The sequence below is a fragment of the Lepidochelys kempii genome, chromosome 4 (genome assembly GCF_965140265.1).
Source record: "Lepidochelys kempii isolate rLepKem1 chromosome 4, rLepKem1.hap2, whole genome shotgun sequence".
NCBI lineage: Eukaryota > Metazoa > Chordata > Testudines > Cheloniidae > Lepidochelys > Lepidochelys kempii.
The window spans coordinates 138470030-138494254 of record NC_133259.1 but is presented as its reverse complement, the minus strand read 5'-3'; the positions used below and the strand labels follow the sequence as shown (position 1 = coordinate 138494254).

At 48.0% G+C, this 24225-nt stretch overlaps 1 protein-coding gene across 4 annotated transcripts in view; it reads left to right on the top strand.

Moving 5' to 3' along the window:
• Window positions 1–24225, top strand: part of DYSF (dysferlin) — a 304075-nt gene that overhangs the window by 254712 nt on the left and 25138 nt on the right. For all 4 annotated transcript variants that reach the window (XM_073343024.1, XM_073343025.1, XM_073343023.1 and 1 more), the window contains 7 exons: window positions 360–530; window positions 1217–1359; window positions 4228–4367; window positions 6969–7057; window positions 7465–7560; window positions 9691–9832; window positions 21676–21775. In XM_073343024.1, the coding sequence (XP_073199125.1) occupies window positions 360–530; window positions 1217–1359; window positions 4228–4367; window positions 6969–7057; window positions 7465–7560; window positions 9691–9832; window positions 21676–21775 (881 nt within the window). The remainder of the gene's footprint in view (window positions 1–359; window positions 531–1216; window positions 1360–4227; window positions 4368–6968; window positions 7058–7464; window positions 7561–9690; window positions 9833–21675; window positions 21776–24225) is intronic.

The following is a 24225-nucleotide window of genomic DNA, read 5'->3' as shown; positions in this document are numbered from 1 at the left end:
TGTGCCTCATGGCTGGAGCAGGAGTCGCTAATCAGGAATTGGAGCCCAGGGTCAGAACCGGAGTCAGAGGCCAGGTGCCAGAGCCAGGGTCACAGGTGAGGAGTCGGAGCTGAGGAACAGGACCGGGTTACCTGTATGAAGGCTGGGAACAAGCAGGCCCAGGAGCTATCGCAACGCCGGGCGACTGTTTTGAGAAGCCACTGAACTGCTGCTGCTGGGCTTAAGAGCCGGTCTGCTGCCTCTTCTCACCAGTCGGGAGGTGCACCCGTCAGGCAGCCGACGCCAGGCCAGCTGCCCAGAGACTGGCTCGGCTGCAGGCCCTGATCCCTGACACTCTCTTGCTTTTCCCCTTTCCACAGGATGTTTGAGCTGACCTGCACTCTGCCTTTGGAGAAGGACCTGAAGGTCGCTCTCTACGACTATGACCTCTTGTCGAAGGATGAGAAGATTGGCGAGACCGTCATAGACCTGGAGAACCGGTTCCTGTCAAAATTCGGTGCCCGGTGCGGCCTGCCCCAGACCTACTGCATGTAGGTACTTCTGATAGCTCAGGTGGCACTGAACTGCCCTGTCGGGGAGACGTGGCTGGGTCAAGGAGGGAAGATATCCAGCACCATCCTGGGCACCTGCATCTGTTGTGGTATCAGCACACCGACATGCCCAGGAGAGGCGCTGCCAGGGGAGCTTTGTGTCAGAACATCACCTTCACGCCATGCAATGCCTCCTGGGCCCTGCGTGGCTGGCCCCAAAACCCCAAGAGCTTGCCACGAGCACGTGGGAGTCACCCTGCCAAAACCAGGGTCATCCTGCAGATATTGGGATGGGGGGAGGTCCCTACAGCTTGAAATGTCTCAGCTACTGGGGTTCCCCCCATCTCCCCTGGGAGACGGTCAGGTCCAGCCTGAGGTTTCCTCTGCCTATTCTGGGGGAGATTCACCCGCAAGCAGGGTGAAATGTGCTGTGTAAGGCCATAACGAGGATCCCACTGTGCCTAGGTCTGTCCCCTGGAACAGCTCCTCTCCCGCCGTGCTGCTTCCACCCTCAGCTCCTTGCTGGCTCTTAGAGTTCAGTTTGGGTTTCTTTAAAAAATATCCTGGCCTCATTCGCCCCCGCTGCAGTTCTGCCGCAGCCCCGGCAGTTGCCCCAGGAACAGTCGTGGCCCTTGGAGGTGGGATGTATTTTACAACACTTTGTTCTTACTAACGTCTTGCTTCAGTTCTGGACCCAACCAGTGGCGAGACCAGCTCCGACCTTCCCAACTGCTCCATCTCTTCTCCCTGCAACGCAACTGCAAAGCTCCCATCTACAAGCCAGACCGGGTCATATTCAGGGAACAGGAGTACATCCTCTCTGAGTTCGGTAAAGGAGTCTCCTTGCATCCATAAACCTTTCCCACTCCCCCTCCTGTTTACTGCACTGGAGACTGGCAGCACGTGAAACAGGGTGGCGAAACTGATGAGTGAAGATGAACAGTCAAGCTGATTTACAGTGACAGCTTCAGCTCATGTTGTCTCTGATCTGAAAACCCACATGGCCAGCCCAAAGGAGCCATCAGCATTATAGAATCTGGAGTGCTCCTATCAGCTCCACGAACTGCAGCCCAGATCGAGGCCCTATTGTGCTAGGCACTGTACATACACATAGGGCCAGTCCCTGCCCCAAAGAGCTCACCGGCTAAACAGATTAGACAGCCCAAGAGTGGGAGAAAGGACGAATGGTCCTGTTCCTTTTATAGAGGTGGAACAGAGAGATGAAGTGACTTTCCCAAGGTGCTGTAGGGACTCTGTGGTATACTCAAGAATTGAACCCAGAACTCCAGTTCAATGCCTTAACCACAAGGCCATCCTTCCATCAGCTTAATACCTTCTGTAACTGTAGCAAACCATGGCCAAACGCATATAGACACCACTCTCATCAGGAGGAATTAGAGCCTGGGCCTTCAGCTGCACAAATGCAGGCCTTTAGCCCTTGAGTTGCAGAAAATCTGCAACTGGACTTGCTGGGTATAGCCACTAGAGAGCGACAATATCACATACACCAGGCCAGCGTAACACACCCTTACCTTTATCATCATACAGCTTGAAAGGCAGTAGCATTGTAGCTACAACCGTGTGTGCCCAGGTGGCCATCTCTGATTTCGAGGGCAATCCGCTGTGGTATACACATGAATGGTATTTCTGTGCACGGTTGAAATCTACCAGGATTCACCATCTTGCCAGGAGGGTGGAATTCCTCCTCTTTGGACTCAAAACGGTGCATTTCCGTCCAGCCGAAGAGGCGAAATCGCACCATGCAAATATGTAGGGGTGCCAAAAGGTGTCAGTTTCCTCATAAGGTCTGACAAGCGCAAAGGGTTGTGTGATCACGCAGCTGCGCTTTGCTTGCACGGGCTGAGATTGGTGCAGCGACCTGGGGTACGTAGCAGAAATACAAAGCACTCCCAAATGTTTTAGGGTTTTGCTGCACAGACCCCGCTTGGAAGGAGCTAGGAAGCAGCCACTTCTTCACAGCCTCCTGTTCTGCGTCAGGTTTTCGCCAAGTGCTGGAGAGGTGTTAAGTTGAGGGGGGCTCGTCTCTCCCCACCCCAGCCTGCCTTTCACCTTGCTTTCTTTTAATGGCAATCACTTCAAAACCAGAACAAAGCTTGGGTGTTTGACCTCAGCGAGATCTGGAAACCAGCTGTGTGTGCAGAGCAGTGTCAGATGTGAACCTGGCGGGGCATAAAGTGAAGCCATTAAATACGAGAGCAGGGGTTTTACAAGCATTGTGCCCAGACCATTATTTCATAACCCCCACATTGTTGGTTTCAGAGAGAGGTTTTTATTTCTGAGCCTCACACACATACACACCCAAGCCAGGTTTCCAGGACTTGGGACGAATCCCATGTGTATGAAGTTTAACCACTTCAAGGCACTGCCAAGAAAGAAGCTGGGATATATCACCTGAAAACAGCAGAGCTGTAATAATATTGATATAGCGCATTTCATTTCAAAGGCCCTCAGGGTGCTTTGAACCGACTCTCAGCTCTGCTGAAGTGCAGCCACCTCTGGAGTGGAGGACTCCAGCAAATCAGTGCATAGATATGTGGAGAGGGAAAGTTTTGGGTGAGGACAATTGGATACACTCCCTCCTCTTCCATAAAATGATGAGGGATCTTTAATGTCTGTGCAGAGCAGACCAGGACCAAAGTTGTTAGATCTTGTCCAATAATAGCAGACAATGCACCTTTTCCCAAGGATAAGGGACGGAGAAGGGAGCTGTGACTGAAACATGATTCAGAAGGTAGGAAGCTTCTGGCATTCATTGCATGAGGGTCAGCAGAGGTCAGCACAATGGAGGAACGTTCTGTGCTGGCCTCTTGTGAAAATCTCATCAGAAATATCACAGGGGGCAAATGGGTGTTTGTATGTAATCACTAGGGGCCAATTCACCTCTCCAGTGGTTAGGACGTTAACCTGGGACTTGGGAGACCTGGGTTGGATTCTTTGATCTGCCACAGACTCCCCGTGTGACATTGGGCCAGTCACTTAGCCTCTCTGTGCCTCAGTTTCCCCATCTGTACAACGGGAACAGGGCCCTGCCCTGTCTCACGGGGTGTGTGTGAGGATAAATACAGTAAAGTGTGTGAAATACTGATAAGTGCTATGGAAGAGCTGAGTTGCTCCTTATTCAGATCAATGCCAGGAGAGAAGACCCTGACCCGGGTACAAGCCGTGATCTCACTGGTTTCAGCAGTGCCCCTCCGCAGCCCTCGGCACGTTAGAAAGATGGGTTAAACTGACCCAGTTTGAACCATGTTGATCAAACCTTAACAAAAATATATGCAGACCTCCGAGCAAACTCCCCCAAATGGTCCTGTTCACCTTCCCATCTCCAGCCACTCTACCCTAAACCAGCGCTGGCAGGGCGGCTTTTCATCAGATGCGGGACCTGGTGGGACAAAGAGGACTGTGGCTTTCAGAGCTGAGCATCCCTCACCAAGCATGCCCCCATCCGTCCCCCTCCAGCCAGCTCCCTCCTGGTCCAAGCAGCAGGCTGCTAGCTCGTGTGCCCCAGATTGTCACAGCGCCCATGAGACGGGCTTCTGGACTCACGCTGACCCAGGGTAGTCCATGGAGTGACCCGGGGGTAAGCCGCAGTGTGAGATCAGAATCGGGCCCCAGGTCGGTGATGGAGCCATGAAGTGCATTCAGTAACCTCGCTCGCTGTCTGATCTCTCTGTGGCAGAGGATGGCAAGCCCCTCAACCCGCACCTGGGAGCGCCGGAGGAGCGGCTCGCCCTGTACGCGCTGCGGAAGCAGGGCCTGGTGCCTGAGCATGTGGAGACGAGGCCTCTCTACAGCCCGCTGCAGCCTGAAATTGAGCAGGTAGGAGCCACAGGGATGTCAGTGACCAAGCCTGAAACAGAGCTTTTCTACTGGTCCAGCAGCAGCCTGCTCAGAAGGGGCCCCTGGCAAAGGGTCTGCCATGCATCACGGGTTCATACTGGGCTGTCAAGGATCAGGCTTCTGATGACCCTGGCAGTGCCTTTCTACGCCATGAGCAGCTGCATCTTGTGCATGCATCCACCAGGGGGTGCTAGGCTTCCCCTGTGTATCAAACAAGAACCAATCATGGCCTGATCCCGCAAAGCGTTTCTCCTGCAGAGTAATCCCATTGGACAGGTGGCCTTGCTGTCAGTGAGGACTGCTTGCCGTGGGGACAGGGATTGCAGGAGGTGGCCATGGGTATGAGTGGGTGATGCCCGAATAGATCCATTACACAGATTTCCACCAAACTCTTCGGACCAGCGCTAGTCTATAACCCACTAAGTAACGATGGGCACTTCCGTAGTATTGAGCAGACAGCGATGCCTATAACACCCTGGGAGCAGACTATTGCCTGCCCTTTGCAGATGGTGGGGATGGGGGTTAAAGACTTTCTCATGGCCACAGAGGCGCTTTCAGGTTTAGGACCTAGCATTTCCTGGCCACGCTGTCTCTCCAACCACTTTTTTCCCTCTGGTGGAGCATGCTGACTACAATAGCACCTGAATCTTATTTACTGATGTGCCAATAGCAGGCTCTGCTCTGTTACAGCAGCCTTTAGAGAGGCCAGCCAAGGTCAGGGGCTGTACAAACACATAGCGATAGACACTGTCTGCCCCAACAAGCTCACAATCTCAATAGAGAAGGATTACAGGACAAAGAGAGGTGCAGGGACATGACCGAGGTCATGCAGCAGGTTAGTAGGTGAACCAAGATTAGAACCCAGGGCTCAGTCCTCTAGGCTGCATGACATTGTTGTAGACACAACAGCAGAAGAGATGGTCCTTGGCTTGCGGAATTTATAATCAGACTAAACTCTGTTCTGTTAACTCCTTTCTAAACATTGTTTCAGAGTAGCAGCCGTGTTAGTCTGTATTCGCAAAAAGAAAAGGCGTACTAGTGGCACCTTAGAGACTAACCCATTTATTTGAGCATGAGCTTTCGTGAGCTTTCGTGAAGTGAGCTGTAGCTCACGAAAGCTCATGCTCAAATAAATGGGTTAGTCTCTAACGTGCCACTAGTACTCCTTTTCTTTTTTCTAAACATTGTACTGCCCGTGCGGCGCTTCGTACTTTTGGCTAGAACTATGATGAGCAGAGTTGTTTTTTCTGGTCTCCCCTGGTGAGCAGAACCAGAAATCTTGGGAAGAAGCCTGAGCTCAGGCGGTTGGATAAGTCTTGAAGGATCCTCCAGATCTTGGGCAGTTTGCCCATTGCCACCCCCACAGAACTAATGTGGACCAAATCCCGAGAAGCGCTGGTTCCATGGAAGTCAAGCAGGTTGCAGGTACTCAGCACCTCTCAGGATTTGTACCAAGGATCAGTAGAAGGATTCACTCTGGCTCTTCTCATCAGTTGTGAAGAAACTGGGCCCAGGGAGTCCACGGGGCAGCTCCTCTGGAGTTCCCAAAAGGAAGGCTCTGGCCCACTGTTTTAAAGCTAGGAGATAGAATGTGTGCACTTGTTTCCAGTAAGTTATACGCTGGGTTTTCAAAGGGCAGGTCTACACTAGAAGCATCTCCTGCTGACATAGCGCTGGTGTGGACAGCGTTTAGGTCGCTGTAACTTGTGTTGTTCAGGGGGTGTCTTTTTCACACCCCTGAGCGATGTAAGTTAGATCTGCTTAAGCAGTAGTGGAGACCTGCCCAAAGTTTGCTACCGTTTCCTGTTGCGTGAAGATTTTTCATGGCGTCCCCCCACCCCAAAGCCATTTATGATGGGCTGATTTTCAAAGTCAATAAGTTTTATGCCCTTGACACTGCACAGTCAAATGTCCCTAGATTCTTCCTTGCACCCATTCCCAACAACATCAAAAAGTAACAGGCCATATCCCCAGCTGGTGTTAATCTATCTAGCACCATTGAGTCAATGAAGCTACTACACCCTTTGACACCAGCAGAGCATCTGACCCAATGTAGGTAGATTCAGTCATAGAGTTTAAGGCCAGAACACACCATGACATCATCTACTTTGAGCTCCTCTGTATCCCAGGCTCGTACATTTCACCCAGGTATTGAGCCCAGTAACTTGTGTTTGGCTAATGAGTATCTTCCAGAAAGAGATCCAGTCTTGATTTGAAGACATCAAGAGATGGAGGGAGAATCCATCACTTCCCTTGGTAGTTTGTTCCAATGGTTAACCACCCTTATTTCAAAATGGGGGCCTTCTGGAAGCTAAGCCAGCCGGTTCTTGCTCAGCCTCTCTCTATTAAATGAAAGAGCCGTTTCGTACGCTGTATGTGCTCCCCGGGAGGGTACTTTGCTTCAGCTCCCAGATCTGTTTGCTGAAATAAGAAGTGGGCTCCTTGCCATTGTCAAAAATAAATCTCCTCCTGCCTTTGAGCTCTTTCATTGTTTTGAGTCGATATTTCCATGAACACATCAAACAAGGAGAGTGACGTTAACCCAGTTCCTAGACCTCACAGCTGTTTGTTTCATTACAGGGAAAGCTACAGATGTGGGTAGACTTGTTTCCAAAGTCTCTGGGTCCGCCTGGACCTCCGTTCAACATCATGCCGCGCAGAGCAAAGAGGTGACTTGGTTTTTGTTTCTTGCTGGTGTGTGAGCTCCCTGTCGGGGATGCTGATGGAATAGACCACATTATCTGGTCACTTACACAAAGAAATAGTGGCTGCTTGCACGTTCTGCCCAGGGAATCGTAATGCACATGTCAGAGGAGATATGAGTGCTTGGAGCGTTCTCCTGCCCTAACTGCCTACAGCCATATGCTTCTAAAGCATCCTTTAGCCCAAACTCTCCTGGGTGACTTTACACCCAGGGAGATTTCTCACATGAGTGAAAGTTACAGGATCAGACCCTTTGCATCTGAGCTATTCTGCAAGCAAAGTGCCTTTAAATATAGCCTTAGCTTCCTTCCATTTTAGACCATGGTTTTTATTCCATTCTGATGTCTCGGTGTGTGGTGGGGGGATATTTCAGGTTCTTCTTGCGCTGCATTATCTGGAACACCAAAGACGTGATCCTAGATGACCTCAGCATCACTGGAGAGAAGATGAGCGACATCTACGTGAAAGGGTAGGCGATCCCGCTGCTTCAGGCTATGTTAGTGATGTGTCAATGTGTTACAGATCAGCAAGGAAACAGTTAACTATTGCGACATTCAGGTGGTCTTCATTGGGCATCTGAGTGAACCCCTCACTGAGATAAATGGGGCAAGTTCACACCTCTGCGAGCTGTTGTTCCAGGCTCTTTGCAAACACCAGTGCATTAGCTACAGTCACTTCACATTTCTGCGGTTTTCTTTGCAACCGTAACAGCTGAGATTCTGAAGGACAAGATAGCAACTTGAGAGAGGTGCTAGTATGTTGTATTGCTGGACACCAGCCCAACTGAAGCCTCATCCATGGCATGGATTATGCATGTGTTGTATACAGAGCTAGTCTTGTTTACATAGCTGCCTTTTTGAAATTCCTTTTCCTGGACAAAAATGTGGCAGCTGGCAGTAACTCCTCTGGCACGTTTTCCCTTCTCTGTCTGACTCCATTTATGTTTTATCTTGTGTAAAATAGTGCGATCACAGCCAAGGGAGTTACTTATTTTGTACGTTCTTGGTTTTATGAACAGGAAGAGGGAGGATTTTGAAACAGACTGTAAATCCCTTTTTTACAATCCCAATTTTCCTCCTGTAAATCCAAAATGCACACGGCTTACCTGGTATTTGCATCAAGTTCATTGTTGTCAATTCTAGCCAAGAGGTTCCATACGTTTTGGAGTTTGGAATTAGCAGAGTGGGGCGGGATAGCATTGGGGAAGTGGGAATATCTAAAGTTTGATCAAGCCCCCCCGCCCGCCTGGTTTTTTATCATTCCCAACAAACATACAGATCACCCATTGCTGTAAATGAGCTAAATGCTTTGCCCAGCCATCATTTGCCATGTCTTCCCAAGATGGGGTAATCAACATTCCTGCATGACACTGGCTCCTATAAAGCCAATCCCACATGACACATAAGTGATTTGGCACTGTGCCCTATGGTACAAAGGCACCTCTGTCACAAGTCAGACTAGTGACTATGTGTGACTCCTAGTTGGCCTCCTAACTAGAGCTCAGAGGCTACTGTGATGGGCTGGGTCCTTATAAGCAGGCAGATGAGATAGATCACAATCAGGGCCCTAATACCTCAAATAAATAACAGTGCGTTTTGTTTGCAAGAAGCTAAACTGCTATTTATTATCTGTATCAAAGAAGCACCTAGAGCCCCAACAGAGACCAGGGCCCCATTGTGCCAGGCATGATGGTTCTTGTTAGCACCAGTACAGATATGTCTAGAAATACATTAAGGGCTGGTACAAAGAGGACGGTGATCAGCTGTTCTCCATGCCCACGGAAGGTAGGCCAAGAAGTCATGGGCTTAATCTGCCGCAAGGGAGATTTAGGTTAGCTACTAGGAAAAGCTTTCTAATGTAAGGATGATTAAACACTAGAATAGGCTTCCAAGGGAGGTTTGTGGAATCCCCATGGCTGGAGTTGTGAAGAACAGATTAAACAAACAGCTGTCAGGGATGATCTAAGCTTACTTGATTCTGCCTCAGCGCAGGGGGCTGGACTTGACAACCTCTGAAGGTCCCTTTCAGCCCCACATGTCTATGATTCTATGACAAGGAGATTTTTTTATTTCTAATTTTGTATTAAATTTTATACTAAATAAATGCATAATTTTGTATTAAAATTTCCTACAGAAAGTTATTTTGCAATTACTGACCAAAACTGTCAAAGCTAAAGTTAGGCTCCCTTATGTAGGTAGGTCCCAGGTCATTTAGGACTTTGTAGGTCAAAAACATCTTAAAACCAGTTGGAAGCCAATAGGCAACCAATGGGCAATATGCCAATCATTATTCCTTCAAAAAGAAAAGGAGGACTTGTGGCACCTTAGAGACTAACAAATTTATTTGAGTATAAGCTTTCGTGAGTTGCATCCGATGAAGTGAGCTGTAGCTCACGATAGCTTATGCTCAAATAAATTTTAGTCTCTAAGGTGCCACAAGTCCTCCTCTTCTTTTTGTGGATACAGACTAACATGGCTGCTACTCTGAAACCTGTCATTATTCCTTCAGTCATCTTTATATCTGCACCCATCAGTTTTGAGTGAGTTGCTCAAAGATCCTTTGTTTTCATTTCATTACTCAGTGCCTTTGTATTTTGCAGTTGGATGATTGGCCATGAGGAGAACAAACAGAAGACCGATGTGCATTACCGGTCTATGGGAGGCGAAGGGAATTTCAACTGGAGATTTGTCTTCCCCTTTGACTACCTTCCCGCTGAGCAAGTCTGTCACATTGCTAAAAAGGTAAGCTTCTTACATCCGCCTAGTTATAGTCCTTGGGGGACTGACTATACTTCTTGTTAGAGACAAGGTATTTGAGGCAATATCTTCTACTGGACCAACATTTGTTGCTGAAAGAGAAAAGCTCAGAAGCATGGTCCAGTAAAAGAATTACCTCATACATCTGGTCTCGTATCCTGGAACCAGTATGGCTACAACACCACAAACAACATGTGCTTGTTCTACACAGCAAACAACATACTGAAGTTATGCAATGATATGCCTGCCATTGATCTGTTTTTACATGGGAATGATGGGGGTGAAGGGAGGATTAGTGACACTTCTTTCCTTCTGGCCTTCGAATCGATGAATCAGTGGGTTACACAACAGCAGTGGTTAAGGGGTTAGAGCAGGAGTTCTCAAACGTCATTGCACCGTGACCCCCTTCTGAGAACAAAAATTACTACATTACCCCAGGAGTGGGGACAGAAGCCTGAGCCTGCCCGAGCCCCACTGTCCTGGGTTGGGGGGCCAAAGCCCAGGCCCCACTGCTCCAGGCAGGGGGGCCAAAGCTGAAACCCAAGGGCTTCAGCCCCAGGCAGGGAGCCTGTAACCTGAGTCCTACCACCCCGGACTGAAGCCCTGGGGCTTTTGCTTCAGCCCTGGGTGGTGCGGCTCAGGCTTCAGCTTCAGTCCTGGGTGGTGGGGCTTGGGCTTTGGCCCCGGGCCCCAGCAAGTCTGAGCCAGCCCTGGTGACCCCATTAAAATGGGGTCACAATCCACAGTTTGAGAACCGCTGGGTTAGAGGGACTGACTCTCGAGAAGGGGTTCTGGACATATGAAGTAGTGCTAGTAAAAGACAGCCACAAGGGGGATCAAACAGACCTTCAGAGGGCACTCGACTTACCTCATGTGTGCCCAGCTGTAGCAGTGAACCCCGAGATGAGGAAATTGTCATCACGTATCCTGAATTGGGGCCAAATATACAATGACAGTCCTCAGCAGTGTGCTGCTGATCAAGCTACAAATAGTCAATTATCTTCATAACATGGGTTGGCAAAAGTGAAGGGAGGGAAGAGCCTACAGATATTGGAAGGGGATATAAGAGTCAGGGAAGCCTAGGAGCAGGCAGGGGTGCGTGGGTGGGTAGAGCTAGACATGCTGGGATTAAATTAAGGAAAATGAAGGCAGAATATCCAGGAATACGTTCATGGGTGGGGGGTGGGGTGAGATCTATTCTACTTTGCCCCACCTCTCCTACCCCAGTTCTCCCGAGAAGTTTTTTTTTAAGGTCCCATCTCTCTCTGCAGGAACTGGCTTGCTTTGGGGTATCATCATGTAACCACAGGCCTCCTGGGTGGGGTGTTCTGTCCCTTGTAGTGGCACCGAGACCACCTGGAGAGAGAGATGAATGCGTATGCTCTACAGCCTTAGCTAAGGGCCACATGGCTTTTAGCTCATGCAGCAGAGGCTCATGCATTTAGCTTCAGCGGTCCCAGGTTCGATTCTGCCTGCCGATGACCAGGATCTGTCGCCGTTACAAGGGGGAGCTCATCTGGGATTTCCACTGGGAAGTCTCTGAAGCTCGGGATGTGCTTCCTCAGCTAGGGGAAGTATGTAACACCACACACCTCCTGGGTGTGGTGTTCTGTCCCTTCTAGTGATGCTGAGACCACTTAGAGAGAGAGGGAGAGAGATATTAATGAGTCTGCTCTACAGCCTTAGCTAACAGCCATAGGGCTTTTAGCTCATGCGGTGGAGGCTCATGCATTTAGCTCCTGAGGTCCCAGGTTTGATCCCACCTGCTGATAACCAGAGTCTGTCGGTGTTACAGTTACAAACTCCAATACTGAATTAATCCCCCCACAAGAGTTCTTGCCTCCATCACACTGCCCTTCCAGTAAGAACTTGGTCTCTGTGTGCATTCAGCCATTGGTCTCTCTGCCTAAGAAAGCTTATTGGGGTGTGGCCTTTGCCTAGATGTGAGCTAGATTAGGAGCCACTCTTCCAATTCCCTTCACAGGAAAATAACTTTCTGGAGTTAGATGGATTGGAGCCAGGGCTTTGGTGTGAAAGACTCCTTAGTTCCATTACCAATCCCCTGAGCTAGCCAGCCCCTCCACCCACCGCTTCAACCCCCCGTGAAGGTGCCCAGTTTCAATGCGAATCACTGGATACTTAAGATGATTGACAGAATCATACCTCTACCCATTTCACGCTTCATGTTAAACAAATCAAAAGTACAGTGTGTAGCACATTCAATTATCCCCTTTGAAAAAGCAAAGCCCCCCCAATAAACCCTTTAAGAAAATACATCCCACTGTGCCGATATTGATTCTCCTCCGACCACATGTCTGCCAACACTGTATCAGAAAATAAACAGCTTGTAAAATAGCTCTGTAGAGGCAAAAATAACGAATGAAAAGCCATGCTTTGTGTTTGCAGGACACATTCCACTCTTTCAATTTTTGATCTCGCCATGTGCTGTTTGAACTCCAGGTTCATTACTGCTGCTGTAAAAAGCCCATGCACTGATCTTTAAATACAGCCATAGAAAGCGGAATTTAAATCAAAATGGTCAGACAGCAAATTCTAAGCAGCTAAAAGCCACCTGCGCCCAGGCTTCCTGGAGGTGGCATTTGAGCTGAAAGTGCTGCAGAGAAGAGTGCCGGCACTGGCTTTCCACTCCTTTGTTTGTCCTGGAGCTACACGCTCTGTTAGTTAATCCACAAAGAACCTTGAGCTCCCCATTGAGAGATGGACCTCGGAATGCAAAATTCAGATCCGGATTGCAAATATTCACCCTAAAATTGAGGGAAAATCAAATGAAGAGGTTTGCATAAGGCTAGTCTCTGCTTGTAATAGCGTAATGAAACATCAAAGGTAGAGATGCATACAGGTCCGTTGAATCATCTTCCTCATTCCTCTGCCAATGCAAAATTGGTTCCTACAGACTTTCCTCCAGGGCTTTGGCTAGTTTTGTTTTAAACAATGAGCTTTCTGCTACTTCCCTTGGGAGTTTACTCCGCAGATTAATGGATCTCACCCATAGAAAATGTCCTAATACTCACCCTGCATGTTCTTCTTCTACTTCCCCTTCATTTTGTGTGATTCTTGATTTAGTTGGGGATTGGTCCTGCTTTGAGCAGGGGGTTGGACTAGATGACCTCCTGAGGTCCCTTCCAAACCTGATATTCTATGATTCCATGATTCTTCTATAGCAGTAGGCTCCGAAGACCTAGACAAGGGCTGGGTGCTATATAAACATATAAGGAGACACCACCCCTACTTCAATCTTATTTAAGATAAGACACAGGAAGTGGATATAACAAATGAGAGTGGGTAGTTGGGGTGGGAGCAGGTGGATAACAGTGCTAAGAATAAGTGGTTATGTAGGATACCCAGAGGCATGACTTGATGGTTGTGAGACATTTAAATGTAGGATGTGTATGTAAATTAATACACCCCCAGTTTAACAAAGTGCATCAGCACATGTTTAAGTCCCTGTTGAAGTCCTCTGCTTGAATGCTTTGCTAAATCAGGGCCCAGATATAGCAGCAAACTTGACCGGCTTTCTATGTAGCCATTATCAGTTGGCAGTTTCCTGTAGGCATCATGGTAGTGGTGGGTCTTAAGATGGATTTGAAGAGAAGCAGGGAGCAGCACTATGGACTAGTGGAAAAAGTGGGCAAGAAGGAGACTTACATCCAGAGGCTTGTTTTTTCCCCATGACTCCTAACTATACCCATGTCCAGCCCTCACCCTACCTCGCTTCCTTGTAAGTTGTTTTCACCAAGTAATTCCTGTCGATTCACTGCCATTTGTTGATGTCTTCCTGGTAGTGACCGCCCAGGAGTGTTGTGGGCCAGAACCTCTTCTGGGGTAACTTGGCCATTGCATTCCATGGACCTAAGCAGATGTATGCCAGCCTGGGGTCAGGGAGAAGAGCCAGAGACTCTGTGAAGTCCATTAGGGACTTTGCTGTTGCTATTGATTCTATGTGGGAGGTGCTCTGCATTATAAAATCCTAAGACAAATCAGTAGACAGGCAGATCTGGCTCAGTATGCTCATCACACATTCTTTGGAGTTTATCCCTTGAGTTATGCGGAGAGTTACCCATTTCCTTCCTCCTCATGAAAAATAACCAGAATTACAATTACTGCTGCTACAACACCATAGCTTTTTTCTCATGGTATATTGTGCTTTTCACCTTGAAAGATACCAAAGCTCCTTGAAGAACTTAGGTTCTGATCATACAAGGTGCTGAGCACCTTCTGTAGGATGCCAGGGAACCTCAGCTAACACTGGATTCATACATGGAGTGCCTGCAGGATCAGTGGCACATTCTTTAAAGCCCTTTCTTTTGAAAATGTTTGCATAGGGTCATGTAAATCATAGAATCATAGCAGATTAGGGTTGGAAGAGACCTCAGGAGGTGATCTAGTCCAACCCCCTACCCAAAGCAGGACCAACCCCAACTAAATCATCCCAGCCAGGGCTTTGTCAGGCTGGGCCTTAAAAAACTCATCAGATTTCTTCTGGCCCAATCCTCCAATTTGTCTAGGTCACTCAGGACCCTTTCCCTACCCTCGAGCGTATCTACTTCCCCTCCCCCCACCAGTTTAGTGTTATCTGTGAACTTGCTGAGGGTGCAATCCATCCCATCATCCAGATCATTAATAAAGATGTTAAACAAAACCAGCCCCAGGACCGAACCCTCGGGCACTCCACTTGATACCGGCTACCAACTAGACATCGAGCCGTTGATCACTACTCGTTGAGCCTGACAATCTAGCGTGCTTTCTAGCCAACTTTTCTTTCTTCTCATGATTAGAGCTGGATGGAAAATCCAAGTTTATTCCTGCAACATAGTGTGCCCAAAACATTTTTGTTTGATATTTTTAGTGGAAAATTTTGATTTTTTTCAGTTGAAGAAAATTCAAACTGAATTTTACATTTTGTTGAAATTTTCATTTCATTTTGGCTATCAAAAACTGGGATAAAAAACAGTAATTGATTTTCAGTATGGAGATTTCCCCCCTTCCTTTTCCTGCTTTCCTCCCTTCTTTTACAATGGAAAAAAATAAGGGGAATGTAAAATACAGGAGACAAAGATGAGATGGTGGAACCTGAAAACTGAATATATTTTGGTTTTTGAAAAATGAAATGAAAATTTCAACTTGAAACAAAAAAATTCAGTTTGTTTCCATTGGAAAAATCAAAATTTTAATCAAATCTAACATTTCCATGTTGATGAAAAATATTTCAGTTGAAAAATTTCAACCAGCTCTATTTCTGATTATTGATTGTATTAATAATAAAAGAAACAAACATATACAGAAATGGATAACATAGCAAGAAAATGGAAGGCAAAAATGGGTGAACCGAAATGCCTGGCAATGTACGAGGAATATGATGTGCTAGACATTACTGAAAGATAGTGGAATAACAAAAGTCAACAAACACTCTGGTACCTGGCTATAAATTATATAGAAAGGACAGATTGTAAAGACTGAGGAATTAGCACTATGCCAAATACATTCCATAGACTGCAGTGAGACACAATTCCAGAGTAGAGAGCACCATGCCATAGGGTCTGGAGAAGGGGTGAGCAAACCGAGGGCCACATCTGAGTGGGGAAATTGTATGCAGGGCTATGAATCAGGGCTGGGGCAGAAGATTGTGGTGTGGGAGGGAGTGCAGGAGCAGGGTCTTGGGGTGCAGGAGGGAGCTCCGGATAGGGGGTTTGGGTACAGGAGGGGTGAGGCAGGGGGTTCAAGGCAGGGGGTTTGGGGGCTCAGGGCACGGGGTTGGGGTGTGGGGTGCAGGAGGGGTTTGGGGTGTGGGCTCCGGCCCGGCGCCACTTACCTCGAGCAGTTCCGCGGTGGCAGCGGCGCGCAGCGGGGCTAAGGCAGGCTCCCTGCCTGCCCTGGCCCTGCGCCACTCATGGATGTGGCCAGCATGTCCAGCAGTGGCTCCTGGGGGTGGGGTGGGGCAGGCGGCTCTGCCGCGCACTCCCCTTGCCTGTGGGTACCACCCCCGCAGCTCCCATTGGCTGCGGTTCCCTGTTCCCGGCCAATGGAGCCCTCTGCCTGCCCCCTCCCCCAGGGGCCGCAGGGATGTGGTGCCGGCCACTTCCGGGAGCGGCGCAGGGCCAGGGCAGGCAGGGAGCCTTTCTTAGCCCTGCTGCACCATGGGGCTGGCAATCCCGTGGGCCAGATTGAAAGCCCTGATGGGCAGGATCTGGCCCATGGGCCATAGTTTGCCCTCCCCTGGTCTGGAGAATAAAAATCCCAAGTCTATAATTATTATTAATAATAAATAATTTATTTAACATTTAGAGAGTGATGACAACTACAGCCTTCCATTAGCTCTTGGCTCCATTGTGCTAGGCACTGCACAGTCATATAGTAGTAACAGTATATTACTCATAGGGTTAAGGTGCCAGCCTCCTGATCAGTGAAAGGACTCTGAGGATAGAATTTTAATGGAGACTGTTGCTACCAATCCCAAGAATTAAAAATTATGCCAGTTCCCCCCCAAAATCACGAGATTGGCTTAAAAATCAAGAGAATTTAAAAATAAGAAATGTTGGGTTCTTTTCATCTGCCTTCTAATTTTTGAGCCTGAAGAGGTCACATTTCCAAGCTTTTGTTTGTTACCAGGAAGGCTAGAAACTGAATTTTTGTTCAAAGTGAATACTGAGACTCTATTGCAGTCACCTGACTCCAAGAGCTGGGGCTTGAAGAAAAACACCAAGGATTGTGAAAGGCTGGATAAAATTGTGAGAGTTGGCAAAAGTAGTCAGAGCTCAAAGAGGCAACATAGTCAAATGAAATAGTAATAATGGATGATTTCAGCTGCCTACTTATTATAAATAGATGAAATGTCCTAATGGGACAAAGTTCAGAGAAGCTGTTTCTTGACACCTTGAAGGATTGCTCCTTGGAACAGTTAGTTCTAGTTGTCACAAGAGGAGGGGCTCAACTGCCACAAGAAAAAGCGGACAGCCAACCACCAATGAGATGCTCCAGGGCCTCTCGCCCAGCCACAGGGTCCCCCTCTGGAGCAGCCAGGAGGAACAAATGCAGGCTATGGGGCCAAAAAAGAAGCTCTTTCCTCCAGACACAGGCTGAAACAAGCCAGACTTTCTTCAAAGATACCGAGTGGAAACCAGCAGTTCAGGGTCACAATGCCCCAGAGAAAATGCTCTTGACTTTGTATTCCGTAGAACATAAACAGCCCAGAAGAATTGCAGCTCTGTCAACACTTTGCTAGCGATAGAAACAATTTCTTATGCCTCCTTCCTGTATTATTCACAATCATAAAACATTTACACACCGCCCCCTCTCCAAACCACTGCAAAACAAAACCGACAATAATTCACCTCCTTTTCCCTCCCGGGCTTGCAAAATTGTTGCAAAGGGTAATTTTATGGTGCACCTTCGTAGCAAGGTTTAATCATCGAGGCAAATTTCTCGCTGCTTCGAAATAGACCATAAACTTAGCTATGCATCGAATTCCTCCCCTTTCCCCTCCACCTGATCCCTTTTCACAACCTAGTTTCCAGATTTGCTCTGCAGTGTCTCTTGGTTCACATGGCTCCTAGGAGGAGAGTTCTCCTGCTGGCCAAGCCACGCTGACAGTATTTTTCCACAAGAAAGGCCAAGCTGTACCGATTGTGCAAACTGTGTGCTGTATCTGAATCCGCCAAACGCCTCATCCTGCGTGAGTCATCCTTAGTCAGGCAGAGAGCCTCACTGAAGGCAGGGTTGATCAGCTGAGTAAAAGCTGCAGTGTTGGACGGTGAATGTGCTTATTGCAGACTAAAAGTTGAGGACCGGATTCTGATACCCTGGCTGAGCAGTAACTGAGTACATGAGCAACCCCATTGTGCCAGTTTCTGCTGCCCAGACTCAGTAGCATCGTATTCCACATGTTATTATTGGCATTAGGGTAGCAATGAGAGGCTGAGATCAGGGCCCCATTACAGTCCCTGCCCAGAGGAGCTACAGTCTAAATCAGCAAAGGGTTTGGGGGTGGGGGGAAGCAGAGATAGAGAGGAGATCTTGTCGAGGTTACACAGCTGCTTAGGAGTAGAGGCCAGGTCTACCAACACCCAAGTCAGTGCCCTGCTGCCAGTCCAGGCTGCCTTCCGTTTTCCATACGGTTGAGTTCGATGGGTCTATGTGAGTTCGATGGTGCCGCTCATGTAGTCGCTCTGTGCCATTGGGAGAGGGCTCTCCCGCCCACAGAATAAAACCAGCTCAACGAGCAGCAGTAGCTGTGTGGGCAGGAGACGCTCTCCCACCGACATAGCACTGTCCACACCTGCGCTTCCGCCGGTGTCGCTCAGGAATGTGGGTTTTTTCACACCCTTGAGTGACGTAAGTTACACTGACAGAAGTGGGAGTGTAGACAAGGCCTACGTATGAATAAGGCCATTAGAATCAAGCCCACTGAAATCAAAATGGAGCGTGAGTTAGCGTGGCGGGACTTGGCTCAGACAAGGGGCCCCAGCATTCGGCTTGCTGCGAATTCTTCGTCTCACCCCATGAATTGCGAATAGATTCTACATTTCATCCCTGTTCCCAACATCATGTTTTCGGTGGCAAAAAGTATGGACTCGGCTGATGAAAGTCAATTAAATGCCACGTGCTTTTCACTGTGGGAGACACTGTGAAATTGAACATACAGCGATATCTTCGGCTTCTATGATATGTTCACCCTCAGAGCCAGTTAGCCTCGTTGTCGGTCCCTCAGACTCTAAGTCTCTGCCCCTCTTGGCAGGAGCTCCGCCTCCTTTCTTCTGGTGAGCAAAAGGAGGCCACTCCTACCTCCAGCATTTAAAGGGGCAGGTCAGCATTTTGAAACTCAGGTCCCTTAAAGTTAGGCCCTTCCCGTAACTGGGAGTTGCAGGTACTCAGATCGTCCGAAAATGGGGTTGCATAGTCTAGGTACCTAAAATACGGATTTGGGTGGCTCACTTTAAGACATCCACGTTTTAACCATATCTCTTTTGTAAGTTGACTTTCTATATCCATAACACTTCCCAGGGGACCCTCTTCTGTGGTTTCCCCCTTGGGTAGCTAACAGTCCCTCTACAGGGTAGGACATAATCAAAACGTAGGAAAGGGAAGACTCAAGACGCCAGTCCTTTTTAGCAGTTTTAATTTAGAATAATTTATTACTTGGGAAAATGACTCCCCTCTCCCACCCCCTTGAAAAAACACCAGTTTCTCGGAGGAAGAGGTGAAAAAATTGCAGTTTCCATTTATTATTTTATAATTTTTCTGGATCCTAAAATATTTAAGATGCATAAATAAAACACCCCATTTCAAAACCGTCAATGTGTTTTTACAAAGTGAGCAGAGGATTGGAGATAAATTGAAATACAACCTTCCAGAGGGATCTCTTAAATTAAACCAGTTTCAATGGGGTTTAAATATTCCCCTCCCCCCACCATCGCCCCATGTCAATTATTTATGTTTTTATGGAGTCTGACACATTCTTTTTTCTTATATTGCTTGATATAATGAATACAAGGTTTGTAGCTCCAGTGGTGAATTTATGGCGGGGAGAATGTATCATGAATAATTCCCACATTTCCTGGTTTTAATTAAATCAAGTTTCATTTATGATAGTGCCATGTTGACACAGGATGGTGTGAAGCCTTGCCTACGGGATGCACCATGGCTCTTAATGAGAACATTCAACAGAGATAGTGGTCCTGACCCTGCGTCCCCATGTGAGCAATACTCCATTGACTAGATCCAGGAATTATGAAGCCTTCACTGTGCACGAATCTCCATCTCTCTCTACCGAAGCACCTCACTCCTAATCTGCAGGCACTTTCTAATAGCATAGTACCAGGTCCTTTTAGAGACGACACTGACCAATTGTACCAAATTAAGTGGCAGTTTTTTTGACGTGGGCCAATATCTATGATAAACTAGATGATGCCACCACAAGCTCAGTTTCACTTGGAGCGTACACAGGATGTGAACCCAAGTTTCCAGAGGGAAGATTTGCAAAGAGCAAAGCTGTCTGATGGTGAATGGAGGGAGAGCACCATATCTAATGGAAAGTGCAGGGAACATTTAGATGGTCACAATGCAATTTCTTACATCAGCATATGGCCAGACCACCAGGACTGACATCCCAGCTCTTGCAAAAAGGGCCAGGGGATCTTTAATGACTCGGTGTTCAAGGCCTAAGACTCTTCCGGTGGGACCATTGCTGGAATATTAGTGGGACTGTCATGGGGTCACTCACCACCTGGTGCCTCCTGCTGGGCATTTTGGGAACTAGCTCAGTCCCAGCGGGTGCACCCTCAGGTGGTGGTGGCTCCCGTCCTTGCCTCCGCCTGCAGACCCATTATGGCTCCTTCCTCTGAGCATCTGTTTCATGGCACAGCCCTGCAGCCGGGTCACCATCCGGTTTCCCCCACTTCCAGGGGACTCCTCCACCAAGAGTCCAGCCACTCCTCGCAGCGACTTGGCAGTACACAGCTGGGCCACTCCTTCAGCGGCTAGTGGGGGGGCCCAGGCCCACCCACTACTCTGGGCCCCGGCCCAGGGATCATATAAACAGCAGCTTCCTGCTGCCTCTTCCTTCCAGCCCACTGTCTCTATTCCCTGGGCCACTTCCCCGCAGCCTCAGCTCCTTCTGCTTCTGCCTCTGGCTCCAGCTCCTTTGCCCTCTTCCCAGGGCCTTGAGCCTGTAAGTCTTGGCAGCCCATCAGGAGCTCTCCCTAGCTTTCCCCGGTCCCTGCTAGCCTCTGCCCTTCCCCAGGTGCTGGTCTCTCTGTAGTCCCCTAGGAAGTCATTCTTCTCCCTAGGGCTCCCTACAGCAGACTCCCTCACTCTGGTCTGCAACTTCCTTTTATATGGGCCAGCGGGGCCCTGATTGGCTGTTTCCCCTGCAGCCACTCCTTTGGCTGCCTGCCGCTCAGCTGGTTTTAACCCTCTCAGGGCCGGTGCGGGGTAGGCCCCCTGTGACAGGGACCAAGACTCATCTGGTGGGACCATTACTGGAATACTGTATCCAGTTCTGTGGTTCACACTTCAAAAGATGATGAAAAATTGGAAGGGTTCAGAAAAAAATCACAAGAATGATTCGAGATCTGAAAATCGTGCCTTCCAGTGAGAGAAACTGAAGAAACTCAATCAATTTAGTTTATGAAAGAAAAGTTTAAGAGGTAACTTGATCAAAGTCTGTATGTATCTGTATGTGGAAGAGATTTCTTACAGTAGATGGCTCTTTAATCTAGCAGTAAAAGGCAGAATGAGATCCAATGACTGGAAGCAGAAGGGAAACAAATTCAGACTAGAAATAAGGCATACATTGTAAACATGGATGGTAATTTGGAATTTGGGATGTGGTGGGGTTCTCCATCACATGCAGCCATTCAGTCAAGACTAGATATCTTTCTAACAGATCTCCCATAGCCCAAACAGAAATTGTGGTCTTGATGCAGGAATTGCAGGGTGAGGTCCTCTGGCCTCTGTTACGCAGGAGTTCGGACTGGATGATTATGATTGGTTCTTGTGGCCTTAAAATGTATGCATTGAAAAGAGAGATCCTTCAGCAGCATGGTACCTGTTACCACCCTTCGGGGTCATTGGCCCTGGGTGCTCTAGGCAGCAGGAGACACCTACACCACCACTGAATGTCTCCCATCCATGCTTTGGCTAAGGCCAGTGTTTATAACATGTGAGAACTAATGAGATTACAGTCTGTGGTAGCATGGCTGCGTGCACTGAAGGAGCTAAAGACACACAATGTCTGAAATGACGATTGCCCCTGTATTCCTCTTTCTGCTCAACATATTTTCTGGTTTGTTTCCTTTCCCCTGTGATCACAGGAGCACTTCTGGAGCTTGGACAAGACGGATAATAAAGTCCCACCTCAGCTTATCCTCCAGATCTGGGACAATGACAAATTCTCTTTTGATGACTACTTGGGTAAGTTGGGACGTGTCCCTAGTTCAAAGAACTGATTTCTCAGGTTGCTGTCAATTCTGAAAAATATATAAAAAAAAAATCGAGTCGACCTGAGAAGTAATTTTTAGAACATTTTTGGCAAATAGAAAAGTAAAAAAAAAATCCTTTTGAGTAGAACAAAATGTTTTGTTGGACTCAACACTAAACATTCCACGTCGATTTAGTTTGATTTTTTTTAACTTTAAAAAAACCAAATGAAATTTCTGTACAAGTCATTTTGAAGTGAAAAATTGAAACTTTTTTTCAGAAGTTTTTTTGGTTTCGCTATGAACCACTCGGTGAAGCCATCAGACATCTGAGAAATGTTTTGGTGTCTCAGAATTTGCGTTTTTCGCTGATAAAAAGTTTCAGGCAATGAATGTCACGCCCAGTACTGAAATAGAGAGAGAGAGAGCAAGCTATGGCCCTAGAGATCAAATAACTGTGGAATCCTTTGGATTACAGGAAAGTCTAGTGGGTCATTGGCAGCATAGTTCAGATCCCTGTATCACAGCAGGACTGATGCAATCCCTAAGTGATAGGTCTCCGATCTCCACCTTCAGTGCACCAGGCCCTCAGCTGGTATAAATTAGTAGTAGTTCCAATGACTTCTGTAGAGCTGCTCTGATTTACATGAGCTCTGGTTCTATCCCAGTACCTCCATTAATGCTGATTTCACAAACCTTGGTACCTGCCCCATCATCTTCAATATTCTTAAGAGTTTAAACAGTTTTTCGTAGGATTCCACCTTGATGCAGCTTTCCATAAGCCCAGAGCATCTTGTTTTGTCTTCAGTAATGAGTGAGAATTGGCTTCAAACCTCTTTCTAACACCCTTTTAATATCCTGTATTTGTAGTCACTTTTCATGTTTCCCCTCCGCCTTTTCTCCTCCAGAACAAACATGCCCGGCCTTTCAGCCCATGCCAAGGTAGATAAACTGAATTCCATGCAGTTTGCTACACGTGAGTCTTTAAGACAAGACTTAAATTACCAAGGTCCAGTCTGTTCTGCATGGACATTAAAGATCCAGTGGCATTTTGTGTAAGAATGCAGGAGCTTGGCTTCCTTGGCCAAAATCCCGCCCGCTATGTTTTGTGCAGTTTGCTGGGCGTTCTACCCCAGAAGTGGCTGCACGGGATGTATATAGTTTGTGAAGTGCTTTGGGCTGTTTCAGGTGCCATAGAAATGTGAGGTGTTCCATCTTCTGATCTCTTCAGGGCATTTTAATTTCTAAACCTTTCTGATCTCTCTTCTCCAAACTCTCTGTGATTTGACTGCTCTGCATTGAAATGTGTTGCCCAAAACTAACCTCACTCTTCAGCTCAGCCCTGCTGCATGTTGCAGTGAGTTTTCTGGCCATTCTTTTGATTTCTGAATACAATGTGTGCGGGTGATGATCAGTGTGGCCTGGTCTCCCAAATGTATGGAGTGAAGTGACTTTGGCCCCCTGCTGCAGAAGCTTTGTCCCATCAGTTCTCCCCCAACATCAGTTCATCCCCACACCCCCCAGCTTCCCCATCAGTTCTCTGCATCACTGTGCCGCCTCCATCACTTCTCCCTCCCCCCCAGCAGTCCAGACACGCTCTGCCCCCAGAGGGAGGCAGCCAATCTCAGAGGGGGTTTTCCCCCAGGCAGGGCTGAAATTTGGGAGAGAGTCTTTGTGTCCGTGTATTTATCAGTCTGGCTGGAGGTCCATGTTTCTGTCTCCCTTCGTGTGCGCTGGAGTGAGCAGGTGGATTTATCTGCATGTCCACATGGCCCATTGTTGTCCAGGGTATGAATAGGCAGTTGCCTCTGCACCGCAGAATTGTTTAGTGGCTGTTTATTAGGTGCCTGACTCAGGGTTGGAGGAGGGATGTTTTCTAGTTTGCTTAAAATGGGGGCTGGGACACAATGCACCCCATAGGTCTGATGCAGCCCCCAGCTTTCTGTGCTGCAGTCACTGTTGTTAACACAGAGGGGCAGATGGGGGAGACTCCACATCTAACATGCAGTGCTCCCCCGGAACACAACAGTATCCAGGGTCTGTCTTCACTAAAGAGTTAATGCGCAGATGGGGGAGACTCCACATCTAACATGCAGTGCTCCCCCGGAACACAACCGTATCCAGGGTCTGTCTTCACTAAAGAGTTAATGCGGGGTCTTGGGTGTTCCCCTCGCCCCTTCCCATCCACACCCCCAACCCTCTGACCCTGGTGAAGAGCTGCTTTTCACTTGGCTAGCTGGCCCAGCTGGGCACGTGGGTCACAGCCTGTGTCCCACTCAGCAGTATGGACCCAGGCTACATTACGTGAGTGCTGATAGTTCTCTAGCGCCTTCCCACCCTTCCCCCTGTGTGTCCACAAACGCAGACCAGGGCTCTCAGAGTTCACGGGGAAAGACTTAGAGTGGCTGAGGTCACGGCAGCACAAAGCACTATGGGATATGCCTC